Source organism: Podarcis tiliguerta, assembly GCF_965153285.1.
Source record: "Podarcis tiliguerta genome assembly, chromosome: 8".
Lineage (NCBI taxonomy): Eukaryota > Metazoa > Chordata > Lepidosauria > Squamata > Lacertidae > Podarcis > Podarcis tiliguerta.
In genome coordinates, this window is record NC_139541.1 from 81,974,111 (window position 1) to 81,989,559 (window position 15,449).

At 48.0% G+C, this 15,449-nt stretch overlaps 1 protein-coding gene across 2 annotated transcripts in view; it reads left to right on the plus strand.

Annotated features, from left to right (window-relative positions):
- Positions 1–15,449, plus strand: part of MEIS3 (Meis homeobox 3) — a 77,015-nt gene that overhangs the window by 32,165 nt on the left and 29,401 nt on the right. For both annotated transcript variants that reach the window (XM_083455748.1, XM_083455747.1), the window contains one exon: positions 8,494–8,605. In XM_083455748.1, the coding sequence (XP_083311874.1) occupies positions 8,494–8,605 (112 nt within the window). The remainder of the gene's footprint in view (positions 1–8,493; positions 8,606–15,449) is intronic.

The window sequence follows — 15,449 nt, forward strand, 5'->3', positions numbered from 1 at the left end:
TCGCCTCCAGGCCAGGAGAGGCAAGTCACCAGAGGATCGGGGCCGCCCTATGCCTTGGGGCAGATAAAAGCCGGCCAGCCCAGTCCCAAGTTGCGGGAGCAACATTGTTGGTAGCCTGTTCCTGCCTGCACCCTGTCCTGCTTTTCTGCCGGAGCTCCTGACCTCACCCGACTCCCTGCCTTGGACCCAGCTTCAGCTCTGATGGACTGCCTCCATACTGCAACCTCGACCTCATGGTTAGCCCACGGGACCAGCACACACTAGCAAGTTCCTTTACTTAGCAGAGTTTACATTCCCCTTTTTTACAAGTACAGCAGATAGCTGGCTGCAGGCTTGTGTAAGCCTCTCATATTACCTGTCTCAGATTGTATTGTACGTTCCTGGTAAGTTCCTTTGAATCCCTCTTAAAAGAATAAAGACACCACAATCTTATTCAAAGTCAATAAAAGAAGTTTACTTACATCAGTTCACAGTTGGATCCCTGAAGGCAGACTTAGTTACAAATATGTACATGAGGATCTACCCCATATGGGGATTAATCCCAGTGCTTCTGCTAGCTGAGAGCTAGCAGAGCAGTCCTAGCTAGAAGCAGGTCAAACGAAGAAGGAAGCGAAAAAGAGAGAGGTGTGCTGCGTGACTCGTCCTTCTGTTACCTGGACAGGTTAGGTCACGGCCACCTTCTATCACATGCAAAAGGAAGGATGGTCCAGCCAGGAGTGACAGGAAGTTTCAACTGGCTGGACCAAACATCCCTTTGCATGTCCACTCTAGGAAGACAAGGAATGTTGTATTTGACTGCTCCCAGTGGATTACATCCCACAAGATGGACCCTTATCTGGAACCATGGAAAGCCAGTGTAGACAATAATGTGCTACATGGACCAATGGTTGGACTCGCAATACAGCAAATTCCTATTTTCCCAATAGCCAATGTGCAATTGGGGTAACAGCAGGATTTTCCAGATCGTTATTTCACATTGCAATTTGGGATGCTAGAGTTCTTGTGCTAGTTAAAGAGGATAGTGATCTGGCTTAATGCTATATACTTCATTTATTTCCTTTTATATATATATATACAATGGCACATAGCTCTTTTCCTCCTGTGGAAACAACCCTTTATAATTAGTTATTTATTACCATTAGCTGCGCCGCCTTTTTGTGATGAAATTTTAAGCCCGTGTTCGCCGTTTTCTCTGCTCTCTCAACACGCTGGAATTCTGTTCTTCCCATCTCTGAAAAGGGCAGGTTGAAACAATCACTTTAATAAATAAGTAATCCATAATGTGACCTTGCGTTTTCTTACCATTTCTGACCGACTTGCTTGGGTCAGCTTTCTTTATGCTGGGCAAGAGTTATAAGAAATCTTGTCTGGCCTCACTGCGCTCCCCTTGTTCTTTCTGAGAGTTAATGGCAACTTTTCAGAACCCAGTTGTTGTATTGGGGGCATAACATTTGCTGCTGCAATGATGTGATTCCACCCTCTTCAGTTTAGGAAATGATAACCGCAGATATTTCTTGTACAGCTGTTTCTTCCAAACATACTGAGTTCAGAAGAGTCCCTGCTCTTATCCAGGGCCTCTCCAGCTGCCTGTTTTGTGCGTGAAAGTGTGGCGATCCTTACCTAACCTGCTTTCTCTGCTGGGAGACCTGGAAAATATGCCCAATCTACTGCTTCAGTCTGTTACAAGTGCTACCTAATACTCATTCTGCTTTTGCAAGAAACTACAGCTAATCCAGAATATAGCGGCCAGACTGGTGACTGGGAGCAGCTGCTGCGACCACATAACACCTGTCCTAAATGATCTACATTGACTCCCAGTAACTTTCCAAGCACAACTTAAAGGTTTGGTCTGATCTTTAAAGCCCTAAACGGCCTTGGCCTAGTACAGTCAAACCTCAGTTCTCAAACGGCTCCATTTTTGAACATTTCGGCTCCCGTATGCCGAAAACCCAGAAGTAAATGCTCCGGTTTTTGAACGTTTTTCGGAACCTGAACATCTGCTTGAGTACAAGAAGCTCTTGCAACCAATCAGAAGCTGCGCCTTGATTGTTGAACGGTCTTCCGGAACGGATTACATTCGACAACTGAGATTTGACTGTCTACCTGAAGGAGTGTCTCCATCCCCATCGTTCAGCCCGGACGCTGAGGTCCAGCTCCGAGGGCCTTCTGGCAGTTCCCTCCCTGCAAGAAGAAGGTTACAGGGAACCAGGCAGAGGGCCTTCTTGGTGGTGGCTCCCGCCCTGTGGAACGCCCTCCCAGCAGATGTCAAGGAAATAAATAACTATCTGACTTTTAAAAGACATCTGAAGGCAGCCCTCTTTAGGGACGTTTTTAAGGTTTGATGTTCTGTTGTGTTTTTTATATTTTGCTGGAAGCTGCCTGGAGTGGCTGGGGCGACCTAGTCAGATGAGAGGCAAATAAATAATAAAATTATTATTCTTATAGGCAGGGCCAAAGCAAATGTGGGGGTTGCCAACCTCCTCCCTGTTTTCCTCTCCACCCAACAGACTGCCAGACTAGGGGAAAGCTCACTTTCGCCACAGATCTGAAGTGACCACTTGCAGAGAGACTGCCCTTGAAATCAGGCCATACCGAATTAGGCCAAGGGTCTCCATCTTGCCCAAAGACCACTGATGACTCCCCAATGTTTAGGACAGTTTGCAGCCCTAGCTGGAGTTTTGAGGGTGCGAACCTTTTGCCTGCAAGTTTTGCCGCTCGGCGATACTTTTTGCCGAGGCAGACGGAGGCGCAGAAATAACACTTGGATGTCCTCAGGCTACCCAGCTTCACATAAAGCATTTTGAAATATAGCTGACTTTGGGATCCCTCCCTGCACCCCACACCCCCTGTCCTGTCCCACAACAGGTTTAGCTGGCTTCTGGTTGCTTCAAAAAGCCATTTGATCGGCAGGGAGAAAGGAATGGTGTGTTTGCATCCTACAAAATTGAGCTTATCTCTCAAGCCGCGTTCTGCTCTTTTTGTTGTTGTTTAGTCGTTTAGTCGTGTCCGACTCTTTGTGACCCCCTGGACCAGAGCATGCCAGGCACTCCTGTCTTCCACTGCCTCCCGCAGTTTGGTCAAACTCATGCTGGTAGCTTCGAGAACACTGTGCAACCATCTCGTCCTCTGTCGTCCCCTTCTCCTTGTGCCCTCCATCTTTCCCAGCATCAGGGTCTTTTCCAGGGAGTCTTCTCTTCTCATGAGGTGGCCAGATTATTGGAGCCTCAGCTTCAGGATCTGTCCTTCCAGTGAGCACTCAGGGCTGATTTCCTTCAGAATGGAGAGGTTTGATCTTCTTGCAGTCCGCGGGACTCTCAAGAGTCTCCTCCAGCACCAGAATTCAAAAGCACCCATTCTTCGGCGATCAGCCTTCTTTATGGTCCAGCTCTCACTTCCATACATCCGCTCTTTTTGGTCTACCTTAATTTGGGGGGGAAGTGATTAATAATGGTTTAAATAAATATAACCCCTTATCTCCCAGCCTGTATGGCCACTCTCGCCCCCTCCCCTGCAAGGGAAGTGGGGGAAGGGGCAACCCAGCTCTCCTTGCAACATTCATGAGTTTGAAAGAAAAGGGTCGGGACATTTGGAAAATAATTACCTCTGACAGTTAGCTGGTAATGAAGGAGCCGTGGTCGCCTCTTGCACTGCCCCTGATCTCTCCCTTCCCTTCCCCGCCCCGCCAACTTTTTTCATTTTTTCCCAAGCCCCGCTAATGCAGTCAACACATTCATTTGCCTATAGCAACTTCCTTGCATTTTTAATGTGCCCCGGGGCTATCGGGCTGGAAGCTTCGCAGAGTGGAGGGGTTTTTTTTGGGGGGGGGCGGTTGGCGCAAGCAGACCGGGGGGGGGGGGGGGAGAGGAGGCTAATTCTAGCAACATCCGCAGCCCAGCATCTGAGGACCGACTCCTTTCTTAGCTGTTCATCTCCTCTTCCACACTGAACATGAAGGGGAAAGAAAGTCGTGTTCAGCCTTCTCCCATCTCCAGCGACTGCCTAAAGGAGCCCGTAAGCAAGGCCTGGTGGCCTGCTTCTGTTTTTCCACCCCACGCCCCGCTTTATCGCAGGTACACTGCGCCTCTACATGGAGGTTCTGATTAATAATAATAATAATACAGTGGTACCTCGGGTTACATACGCTTCAGGTTATAGATGCTTCAGGTTACAGACTCCGCTAACCCAGAAATAGTGCTTCAGGTTAAGAACCTTGCTTCAGGATGGGAACAGAAATCGTGCTCCGGTGGCGCAGCAGCAGCAGCGGGAGGCCCCATTAGCTAAAGTGGCGCTTCAGGTTAAGAACAGTTTCAGGTTAAGTACGGACTTCCAGAACGAACTAAGTACTTAACCCGAGGTACCACTGTAATAATAATAATAAATTTTATTTATACCCCACCCTCCCCGGCCAGAGCCAGGCTCAGGGCAGCTAACACCAATAAAATCACAGTAAAAACGTAATAGGGGAAAAGGGGGGGGAGGGGAAAAAATAAAGAATTTAAAATACAGGTTAAAATGCAATTTAAAATACATTAGCTATTGCATTTGAGGGCTTTCAATATGTGCCTTTTTAAAAAAAACAAGTCATCTGAATTTCCCATTTTTACCCTTTGACACTGAAGGTGTCTATATTTAGACCCGCCCTGTTCTCCCAGTTGTAAATTGCTAGGGCTAATTTTAATACTGCATTTTTTTTTACACCTGCATGAAGGGCAGGTAAGAAGCGCACTTAGGGTGGCGCAAAACGTTTGCCTGGTTTTTCCCCAGGGCCCAGCCTTGACTGGGGCAGGCCATGCCCTGTGGAACTCCTTGCCAATAGAAGTTTGGCAGGAGCCAACCCTACTCCTTTTTTTTGCCTTCTAAAAATGGCATTATTTAGACGTGCCTTTCAAAACCTGAGATTCTTCGTTTGACATTCTTATTGCAGCACTGTGTGTTCTCTTCTTGTATGAAAGTGTGATTTTTAATACAGTGGTACCTCAGGTTAAGTACTTAATTCGTTCCGGAGGGTCCGTTCTTAACCTGAAACTGTTCTTAACCTAAAGCACCACTTTAGCTAATGGGGCCTCCCGCTGCTGCCGTGCCGCCAGAGCACGATTTCTGTTCTCATCCTGAAGCAAAGTTCTTAACCTGAAGCACTATTTCTGGGTTAGCGGATGTAACCTGAAGCGTATGTAATCTGAAGCGTATGTAACCTGAGGTACCACTGTAAATAATAAAAATAAAGGTAGTGGCTTTTCCTGCAGCCATCCGTTCCACGATTGGGCAGGTGGGGGAATGTTAATATCCCAAATAATAATTGTTGAAAATTCAAATCCCCCCCCCCCCCCGTTAACATGCTTAAGCCTCCGTCCTTAAGATGGGGAGCCGAATCTCAGCCCTGGACTCTTAAGCGGCTCTCGCGAAATCCGCTTTCGGCAGAAGCTGCTGGGCCTGCACTTAATTAACCGCTAGTGTTGCTACCTTCGCTTCCTAGAGTTTGAAACAGCGACCCCCTGACCCCTCCCTTCCCGTTTATTGTGGTCGACAAGTGTTAGGTTCGCTTTCGAAATCCGCAGCTCCTTAACCCCTTGAACCCCTTAGGCCTCTCGCTTGTGGGGCTCCTGTGATCAGCTCTGCCAGGTTAATCAGGGAGGGCATGAGAGGGCGGGGCGGGGGCGCGGGGGGCCCGGGGCTTTGTTTTAGTCCCCCGGCAAGTCGGGGGGCTGCAATCCGAGCCCCTTCGGTAGCTGCGCCAGAGGCCCGGCGTCCCCCTTTGAACTCTCTTCAATTGGGCAAGGAAGGGGAGGGGGGGTCAAAATAATTACAGCCCCAGCGGAGGCGTTGTGGAAATCCCTCCTAAATCCTAGCCTCCTCCTTAAAGGATTTATGGGGAGGGGGGGAAAGGCTTGCATGGGAGAAGGAACTGGGAGCTGCGGATAAGGGAGTTGCCCCATGTTAGGGATTCCCTGAGCCGGCAGCAGCCTCTGGACAGGCGGAAGTCAAACCGGCGAAGCTGCCACCCTTGCCAGGAAAAACAAATTTCGTAGAATCGTAGCGTTGGAAGGGACCCTGAGGATCATCTAGTCTAACTCGCTGCAATGCAGGAACGTGCAGCTGTCCCTTACGAGGATCGAACTTGCAACCTTGGTGTTATCAGCACCAGACTCTAACCAACTGAGCTATATTTTGTCCATTCGTTTCTTCCAGTCTGCACAGGGTCAGGGTAGGGATAAATTAGCCTACCAGCTGTCCCTGTTTACAAACACACTAGGGATACTAATAATACCGGCCTACCTTGCAGTGATGCGGGTGGCGCTGTGGGTTAAACCACAGAGCCTAGGACTTGCCGATCAGAAGGTCGGCGGTTCGAATCCCCGCGACGGGGTGAGCTCCCGTTGCTCGGTCCCTGCTCCTGCCAACCTAGCAGCTCGAAAGCACGTCAAAGTGCAAGTAGATAAATAGGTACCGCTCCGACGGGAAGGTAAACAGCGTTTCTGTGCACTGCTCTGGTTCGCCAGAAGCGGCTTAGTCATGCTGGCCACATGACCCGGAAGCTGTACCAATAAAGCCGGCCAATAAAGCGAGATGAGCGCCACAACCCCAGAGTCAGCCACGACTAGACCTAATGGTCAGAGGTCCCTTTACCTTGCAGGGATATTGGGGGGACTTTTGAGGGGGTGCAGATTGGGGGCAGGCAGTCTGGTGCCCTCTAAATCATTGTTGGACTACAATTCCCATAACGGGGGGGCCACATGGCTAACTTTCCATACTAAGCACCCAAAGTAACTGGGAAACGGGGGTGGTGGAGAGAGAGAAACTTTCCCAGAGAACTATTTTTCTTCTCCTTGTCATACGTTCAGGGATGAGGGATGCTTCAGGGTCAATAAAGAATCAACTGCAGGGTGTTCTAATTGGTTTACATGGGTCGTCGTAAGTTTTTCTAGCTGGGTCTCTGCCACAGGCGTCTATTTTGTACGGCCTTTACGTTCATCTGCTCTTATTTTCTGTGTTGTGTTTAACTGGTTTTCCACGCCACGCTCATTGCATTTTGTACCTTGCCTTGAGGTATGGGTGGGGGAGGCGATTTAGTTAGCTAATTAGTTTAATTAAGAATACAATATCGATTTGACTCTGGTTGCATGGCCTTTGGGACAGCTGAGGACTTTCAAGGATCGGCTCAGATCTTGCAAAGCTTCTCTTCCAAGCCATTCACGGAACGCCCAAGGAATAAGAATTGCCTTGCAGGTGACAGATGAAGGGATCTATCTATCTATCTATCTATCTATCTATCTATCTATCTATCATCTATCTATTGTTATGGAAATACCGGGGGGGGGCACATCTTTAAAGTTAAATACAGTGGTGCCTCGCAAGACGAAAAGAATCCGTTCCAGGAGTCTTTTCGTCTTGCGGTTTTTTCGTCTTGCGAAGCAAGCCCATTGACAGAGTAGCGCTATTGGCTAAAAAAGGGCTAAAAACGGCTTTTTTAGGGGGGGGGATTAGTGGTTTTGCTGCTAAAATGCTTTTAGCAGCTTAGCAATTCAGAATAAGGGGTTTTGGAGCAAAAAAAAAAAATTCAATTTTTTTTCGTCAATTTTCGTCTTGCGAAGCAAGCCCATAGGGAAATTTGTCTTGCGAAGCGCCTCTGCAGACGGAAAACCCTTTCGTCTTGCGGGTTTTCCGTCTTGCGAGGCATTCGTCTTGCGGGGCACCACTGTATTACAAATATTATGCCTGAATGTATCCTTTCAACTTGACAGCTCAGGGAAGTTACCTAGCTTTAAAAATAATATAAAATCATCTCCTTTCCCAGTTTCCTCCACTCCAAAGCTTTTCCCCTTGAGAAAGGACTCCAGGAAGTTCTCAGAGGTGACAATTGCTGGGCTCATTGTTAGCCAAAGGAAGCCAAATCGCATCACCTGACTCGCCTCAGGCTCCAGACATGCAAAGGAACTTCTATTGTACTTTTGGGTGGTGGGTACTTAAGACATATTTGTCTGTGCTCATCTTATACCTGAGTCTTGCCCTGCCATCTCTGCTTCTGATAATCTTGTACCAAGGACTTGTCTGGACATGTTTGCCAAGGTTAACCCTCCCCTTTTGTGACATGTCAGTGATGTAGCAATGATGCTGTACGAACAGTATTCTGGGATATGGTGGGGAAGTTTTAAAAGTTTGCTCTTTCAGATTTGCTCTTTGAACCTATTGCGCAATAAACTTTGGTCTACAGCAATTTGCTCCGGTTGGCTGGAATCCTTCCTTTATTCCGCAGGGACCCGCGGGCTCTGCCCGACGAGCTGGGTGACTGAGCAGCCTCACACCTAGATTTTTTCCATAACTCTATCTATCTATCTATCTATCTATCTATCTATCTATCTATCATCTATCTAATCTACCCTTCTGCTGATAACCATTCTTCCTGGGTTGGGGGTGAAAGGAAAACATGGCTCTGGGTAAACTCCTGGTGCCCACTCACACAGCTAAGCTTGCCATGTGTGCTCCCTTCTCCTGTAGAACAACTCTTGGATCCGGGACCACGATGAGACGGGATCCACGCACTCGGGAACGCCGGGACCTTCCAGCGGTGGGATCGCATCGCAGAGCGGCGATAACTCCAGCGAACAAGGTAGGTTTAGCGGGTGCTGGAGGGAGGAGAAAAGCTCTGCTTCCGTGGTGCTGCGTGGTTTCTGTGTGGGCTCAAGGTAAGGAGAGCATTGCAGAGAGATCCTTTTAGGTAGAATTAAGGATCTAAAGAAGGTGTGATGTCTTTGACCAACAGCACTAATACAGCGAAGAAAGAATTTGAGGGAACAATTGTAGAAAAAGAAAAGACATCCACCTGAAATAAAAATATTTGACACGGGCCAACAAAATAGGGAAGCTCAACCTGAATTGAATTTTAAAACCTTAAAAATCGAAACTTGGTCATAAATATAAGTACCAATTCTGTGAATTGGCCATATTTCTACTGTCATTTGTAGCACAATACTACTTTTAATGTCATATTTTTATAAATTGCTTTCTGGTCACTGACCGTATTAAAGATATTTGATTTTGAAGCTCAAGAAAAATAACTAGCAGTGGTCCACGTATAACAAAGTGGTACCTCGGTTTTAGAACATAACCCGTTCTGGAAGACCATTCGAGTTCTGAAACGTTCAAAAACCGAAAACTCAGTGTGGAAGCCTCAATACGGAAAATTCAATATGGAAAACTCAATACGGAAGGCACGTAGCATGTTTGACTTCCAAGGTGAGTTCAAAAACCGAAGAATTTACTTCTGGGTTTATGGCATTTGAAAACCAAAAAATTCGTCAACGGAGACGTTCGGAAACCGAGGTACCACTGTACCAGCAATGAACCAGGTAACCTGATAATAAACTATTGTTACATGGCAACGAAAGTTCAGAAACTGAGTTGGAAAAGTCAGTTACGATTACCATAATCGTGATAGTTGTTGCTCCTCTTCCTAATTTCTGCTTTCATATTAATTCATCCATCTACGCCACAGCCCTCTGTGTCAGGCCATTATTTATGAGACCCGACTTGCAAAATAATAATAATGAGGGATGGAGGCTGAGGCAAAGAAAAAGGTGGCTTGGCTGAGGCCCCCTCGTAAGATTATAACTCTGTAAAATCACGATCCCTTAGCACAAGAGCAATGACACACTGGAGTAATTTGTACATTGCAACTGCAAACTTTCACCCAGCGATGAGATGTTTCTGGGACTAAGATGCCGGTTACGATGAAGCGAGGAGGGCCAGCCGAGTCTGGAATAGAGGGACGTACTTGTTTTGCTTTTCTACAATGTATGCAGCTGCTTGCAGAGCAAAGAGGGCCTTACAGAGTTTTCCATCTCAATTTAATAATAATAATAATAATAATAATAATAATAATAATAATAATATTTTTTTTTTATTTATACCCCGCCCTCCCCAGCCAAGGCCGGGCTCAGAGCGGCTTACAAGCAATAATAAAAACAAGATGAATGATTACAACTTAAAAACAAAAGTAAAATACAACATTAAATTAATGGAACATTAAAATATTAAAATGTAGCCTCATCGCAGGAGGAGAAGGAAAAGAAAAAAGAAAGAGAGGGAGGGTGGGAATCAAACTGATTCTAAGCCAAAGGCCAGGAGGAACAACTCTGTCTTACAGGCCCTGCGGAAAGAAATCAGATCCTTCAGGGCCCTGGTCTCATGAGGCAGAGCGTTCCACCAAGCCGGGGCCAGTGTTGAAAAGGCCCTGGCTCTGGTTGAAGCCAATCTAACTTCTTTAGGGCCTGGGACCACTAGGGTGTTGCTATTTATGGACCTTGAGGCTCTCCGTGGGGCATACCAGGAGAGGAGGTCCCGTAGGTACGAGGGTCCTAGGCCGTGAAGGGCTTTAAAGGTCACCGGGAGCCAGTGCAGCTTGAAAAGCACTGGGTGAATATGCTCCCATGGCAGAGACCCTGTGAGGAGCCTCGCTGCAGCATTCTGTACCCGCTGGAGTTTCTGGGACAGCTTATTACAGCAGTGTACAGTGGTGCCCTGCAAGACAAATGCCTCACAAGATGGAAAACCCGCTAGACGAAAGGGTTTTCCGTTTTTCGATGCGCTTCGCAGGACGAATTTCCCTATGGGCTTGCTTCGCAAGACAAAAATGTCTTGCGAGTCTTGAGATTTTTTTTCGCTCCCCACTCCCTTTTTCTAATCCGCTAAACCGCTAATAGCCTTTTAGCAGCTAATCCGCTAATCCCTTAAGCCTTTAATAGCCGCTAAACCGCTAATAGCGCTAATCCGCTAAGCCGCTAATAGGGTTGCTTCGCAAGACGAAAAAACCGCTAGACGAAGAGACTCGTGGAACGAATTAATTTCGTCTTGTGAGGCACCACTGTATTACATTGGAAAGTCAGCAAAGGTTGGAGAGGAAGGCTGAGCAAAGCAGGGGATGTGAGCACATCCAGTTACATGCGTTTCTTTTGGGGGACCCCAGTTGTCGGACCAAAGGCCCTCAGAAAATGAGAAGATAGGGCACATCAGAGAAACTAGGCTTGGCATAGTGGTCTCGACCAGAGACAAGGTGGGGGATATACCTTTGGGTTCCCAACATACCCCAGCTTACCTGCATACCCTTAAACTGTGCTAAGCGGTGCTGGATTTAGAGCACTGTGGTTGGTTCCCCCACACAGGGCCCTGAGCCGACGGGGTTCAACATTGAGAAGACCCATAATTGAGAAGATCCGTCTGTGGGCAGCAAATGTTGGCCTCGCTCAGGGTGCCAGACCCCCAAAGATTTCCACAGTTTGCACCATAACACTCACTTTTTTCCTCCTAAAAAGTAAGGGGAAATGTCTGTGCGTGTTATGGAGCGAATGCCTACGGGTGGCATGCCTACGGATTTTCCTCCTCTAAAAACTACATGCGTGTTATGGTCGGGTGCGTGTTACAGAGCGAAAAATACAGTATCAGCAGTGCTTCAGGAATTTGAGTTCTGTGAACTGAACGATGTAATCTGTATCTTATCGGCCAATGTATTTGATCGGGACTCAATTATTCTTTGGATTCGACAGTCCTTTGAATTTTGCGGTGTACGATTCTCGGACGAAAGAAATGTCTCATTTAGAAGAAAACGGATTTCAAAGGGCATGCCTTCAGATGAGGTGTGTTCAGAAACACTCGTTTTGCGATAGAGCAAGTATTTGAATAAGTAAATGAAAACAAGTATTTAAGGATGAATTTTCACGCTGATTTTTTTTTAAAAAAAAAAACAAACCACCCCGCAGGCAACTGTAAGAGCAGAATAGGTTTATGAACAAAAATGTGTGAAACCAAATCTCTCCATCACAAGAAATTATGGTCAATACAGTGGTAAAGGGACCCCTGACCATTAGGTCCAGTTGTGGCCGACTCTGGGGTTGCGGCGCTCATCTTGCTTTATTGGCCGAGGGAGCCGGTGTACAGCTTCCGGGTCATGTGGCCAGCATGACTAAGCCGCTTCTGGCAAACCAGAGCAGCACACGGAAACGGCGTTTACCTTCCCACTGGAGTGGTACCTATTTATCTACTTGCACTTTGATGTGCTTTGGAACTGCTAGGTTGGCAGGAGCAGGGACCAAGCAACGGGAGCTCACCCCGTCGCGGGGATTCGAATTGCGACCTTCTGATCAGCAAGCTCTAGGCTCTGTGGTTTAACCCACAGCACCACCCGCATTAGGCACCCGGAAAAAAATTTGGACATGCCTGGCCTAACAGCATTTGCTTCACGCAGAAGGTCGCAGTCACAGAGATAAGAAAAGAAGAGTCGTTCTATTGTCTGGAGAGGTGACTTCCTGGTTTGCATGGAAATGCTGCTTTTAACGGAGCCCAGAGACCGAAGCACAGAACCATACTGAGGCAACACCAGGTGCTGAAATTTTGTGCCCCTAACCATTTTGCACCTGCTCAACTGCCTTCTGGTTTGCAATACAGTGGTACCTCGGGTTAAGTACTTAATTTGTTCCGGAGGTCCATTCTTAATCTGAAGCACCACTTTAGCTAATGGGGCCTCCTGCTGCTGCCGGAGCACAATTTCTGTTCTTATCCTGAAGAAAAGTTCTTAACCCGAGGTACTATTTCTGGGTTAGCGGAGTCTGTAACCTGAATCGAATGTAACCTGAAGCGTATGTAACCTGAGGTACCACTGTATGGTCAAACCTGTGCTAAGGTAGGATGTTTTATTGGGGGGGGGGGATACAAACTGGCTTGTGCTGTGTTGCGGGCCCCTCTCTCATCCAGATTCTGAAGCATTGCAATGGAGGCAGCAATGCTCTGCTTTCCCTCCCCATGCCCTAAGCCAGGAAGGGGATGCATCCTGGCCTCACATCTGCGTTTTACAATCCCCGCGCATGTGCAGAGAGGGCGTGAGCCCGCCTACAACACCTGCGAGTGTGTTCCGCAGAAAGCCGGGGATCGCAGTTATGCTAATTAGAGTGTGAGCGTTTACACACACAGACGGGCCTCTGCATTCCAGCAGTCGCCATCTGTTGAGCAAATACCCTGAGAATGGGGGCATCCAACTGAAGAAAGGGAAAGCAAAGGCAAGAGGAGGGGGGGTGTGCTGGCAGCCCTTGAAGCTGGGGGGTCGCCCTGGGAGTCACTGCAGCGGAGCTGCAAGCCGCCCCGTGGAACCTCCTCCTCCCCAGACCTTGCAGAGCGCAGAAGTCAGCCTCCAATGGGGGGGGGGTTGCAAGGGGGGAGGGGGAGACGAGGAGGACCAGAGTGGGAGGAGGGGTAGATTGCCCTGGGAAAATCGAGAAACAGCATCCAGGTTTTAGAGGCGATGGGGTGAGCGAGGCCTCCTAGGAGAAGGAAGGAGATTTAGCCTGCTGACTTCCCGCCCCCCTCCCCACAAAATGGCCTGTCTTATAATAATAATAATTTATTATTTATACCCCGCCCATCTGGCTGGGTTTCCCCAGCCACTCTGGGCAGCTTCCAACAAAACACTAAAATACAATAACCTATTAAACATGAAAAGCTTCCCTAAACAGGACTGCCTTCAGACGTCTTCTAAAAACTTGGTAGTTATTTTTCTCTTTGACATCTGGTGGGAGGGCGTTCCATAGGGCGGGTGCCACCACCGAGAAGGCCCTCTGCCTGGATCCCTGTAGCTTGGCTTCTCGCAGCGAGGGAACCGCCAGAAGACCCTCGGAGATGGACCTCAGTGTCCGGGCAGAACATACACTGTCTCCATCCTGGTCGTTGCCTGCTGGTAAAAGAGGAGTGTTAGGAGACCTGGCGTGCAGCGCTTTTAAGGGACGACGACTTAACATTTTCGTTCACTACCCCCTCACTCCCTTTCGCACAGTGCCCTTCAGGAAAGTTAGTCATCAGCCCAGTTGCTAATCCCTTGCAAATCAGCAAGGAGTGGTGAAATTGGATGGACCGGTTTTTGAGATGCTTCCGGCCTGGAGAGTGTGGCTTCCTTTGACCGCTTGGAGAGCTTGGAAGCAAATATGGTGCTGGTGAGTGTGAATTAAGCTCTGCCCCATGGGTAGGCAAACTAAGGCCCTGGGGCCAGATTCGGCCCAATTGCCTTCTAAATCCGGCCTGCGGACAGTCCGGGAATCAGCGTGTTTTTACATGAGTGGAATGTGTCCTTTGATTTCAAATGCATCTGTGGGTTATTTGTGGGGTCTCCCTGGTGTTTTTACATGAGCAGAATGTGTGCTTTTATTTCAAATGCATCTCTGGGTTATTTGTGGGACATAGGAATTCGTTCACCCCCCCCAAAAAAAGTCTGCCCCCCACAAAGTCTGAGGGACAGTGGACCGGCTCCCTGCTGAAAAAGTTTGCTGACCCCTGCTCTACCCAACCTCTTTCCTTCTGTGGCGCAAGCCGGCTACATCAGTTCTTCCAGGCAGGAAAAGTTCAAAACAACCATTTAATTTTTATTTTTTAAACCAGATTAAAACACCCATCTGCATTCTTCGTACCTAGATAGGCTTGCCGAAAGAAAAAATGTTTTCAGCAGGTGCTGGAAAGGTTTCGGTGAAGGTTCCTGCTTGAGATCAATTGGCAGGGAATTCCTACGTGTGGGTGGGGGTTCACCTAGAGCTTTGAAGGCACCACCCATTGAGAGGCCATCACCAGCTGAAGCCCACCCATTTTTTGACCCAGTTCCTCACCCTGCTCTTCTAATCACTAAGCATTGGCCTGATCCCAATGCTAGTCCTGCCCAGAGCAGATCCACTGAAATGAACAAGTCTGAGCTTGGGCCATTCATTGCAATGGGTCTACTTTGAGCACGGCTTGGTTGGAGACAGCCCTGTATTCTCTTTGTCCGACCGGACATCCATAAACCTGTCTGCAGGCCTCTAGAGACAGGCCTAGTTACTCATGGTAGGAACAGAAAATAGCTGGCCCCCTGTGTGTGTGTGTGTGTCCTCTCTTCTCATTCCAAGCTGAATGGTGACGTTCCGAGGGTCAAGGGGTCGGCGCCTAAATGGGAAGGGGAGGGGCAGCTTGCTTTTTGCAAAGCGAAATGCAGGGGGGAGGGTGGTTTTTCTTGCTGCCCACCAGAGACTTGATCAGCCGACATTTTTGCCCGACATTCCATTCCTTCTCTGGTTCAATCGGCTTCCCTGGCTGCGCATGGAAAGTTGCAGGGGGACAGATGCATGCAACAAAAGCCACACACAAACACCAGCCCCAGCTTAAGTAGCAATGGGGTTAATAATAATAATAATAATAATAATAATAATAATATGCCACCTTTCGCCAGAAAACTGCAGCATGCAAGACCAATTTCACAACATAACATCTATGTAACATCCAACTCAAAATAATTATACAAATGCAATTATTTTAAGGAATGCATAAAAAGGTAAAGGGACCCCTGACGACTCTGGGGTTGCGGCGCTCATCTCGCTTTATTGGCCGAGGGAGCCAGTGTACAGCTTCCGGGTCATGTGGCCAGCAGGACTAAGCCGCTTCTGGTGAAC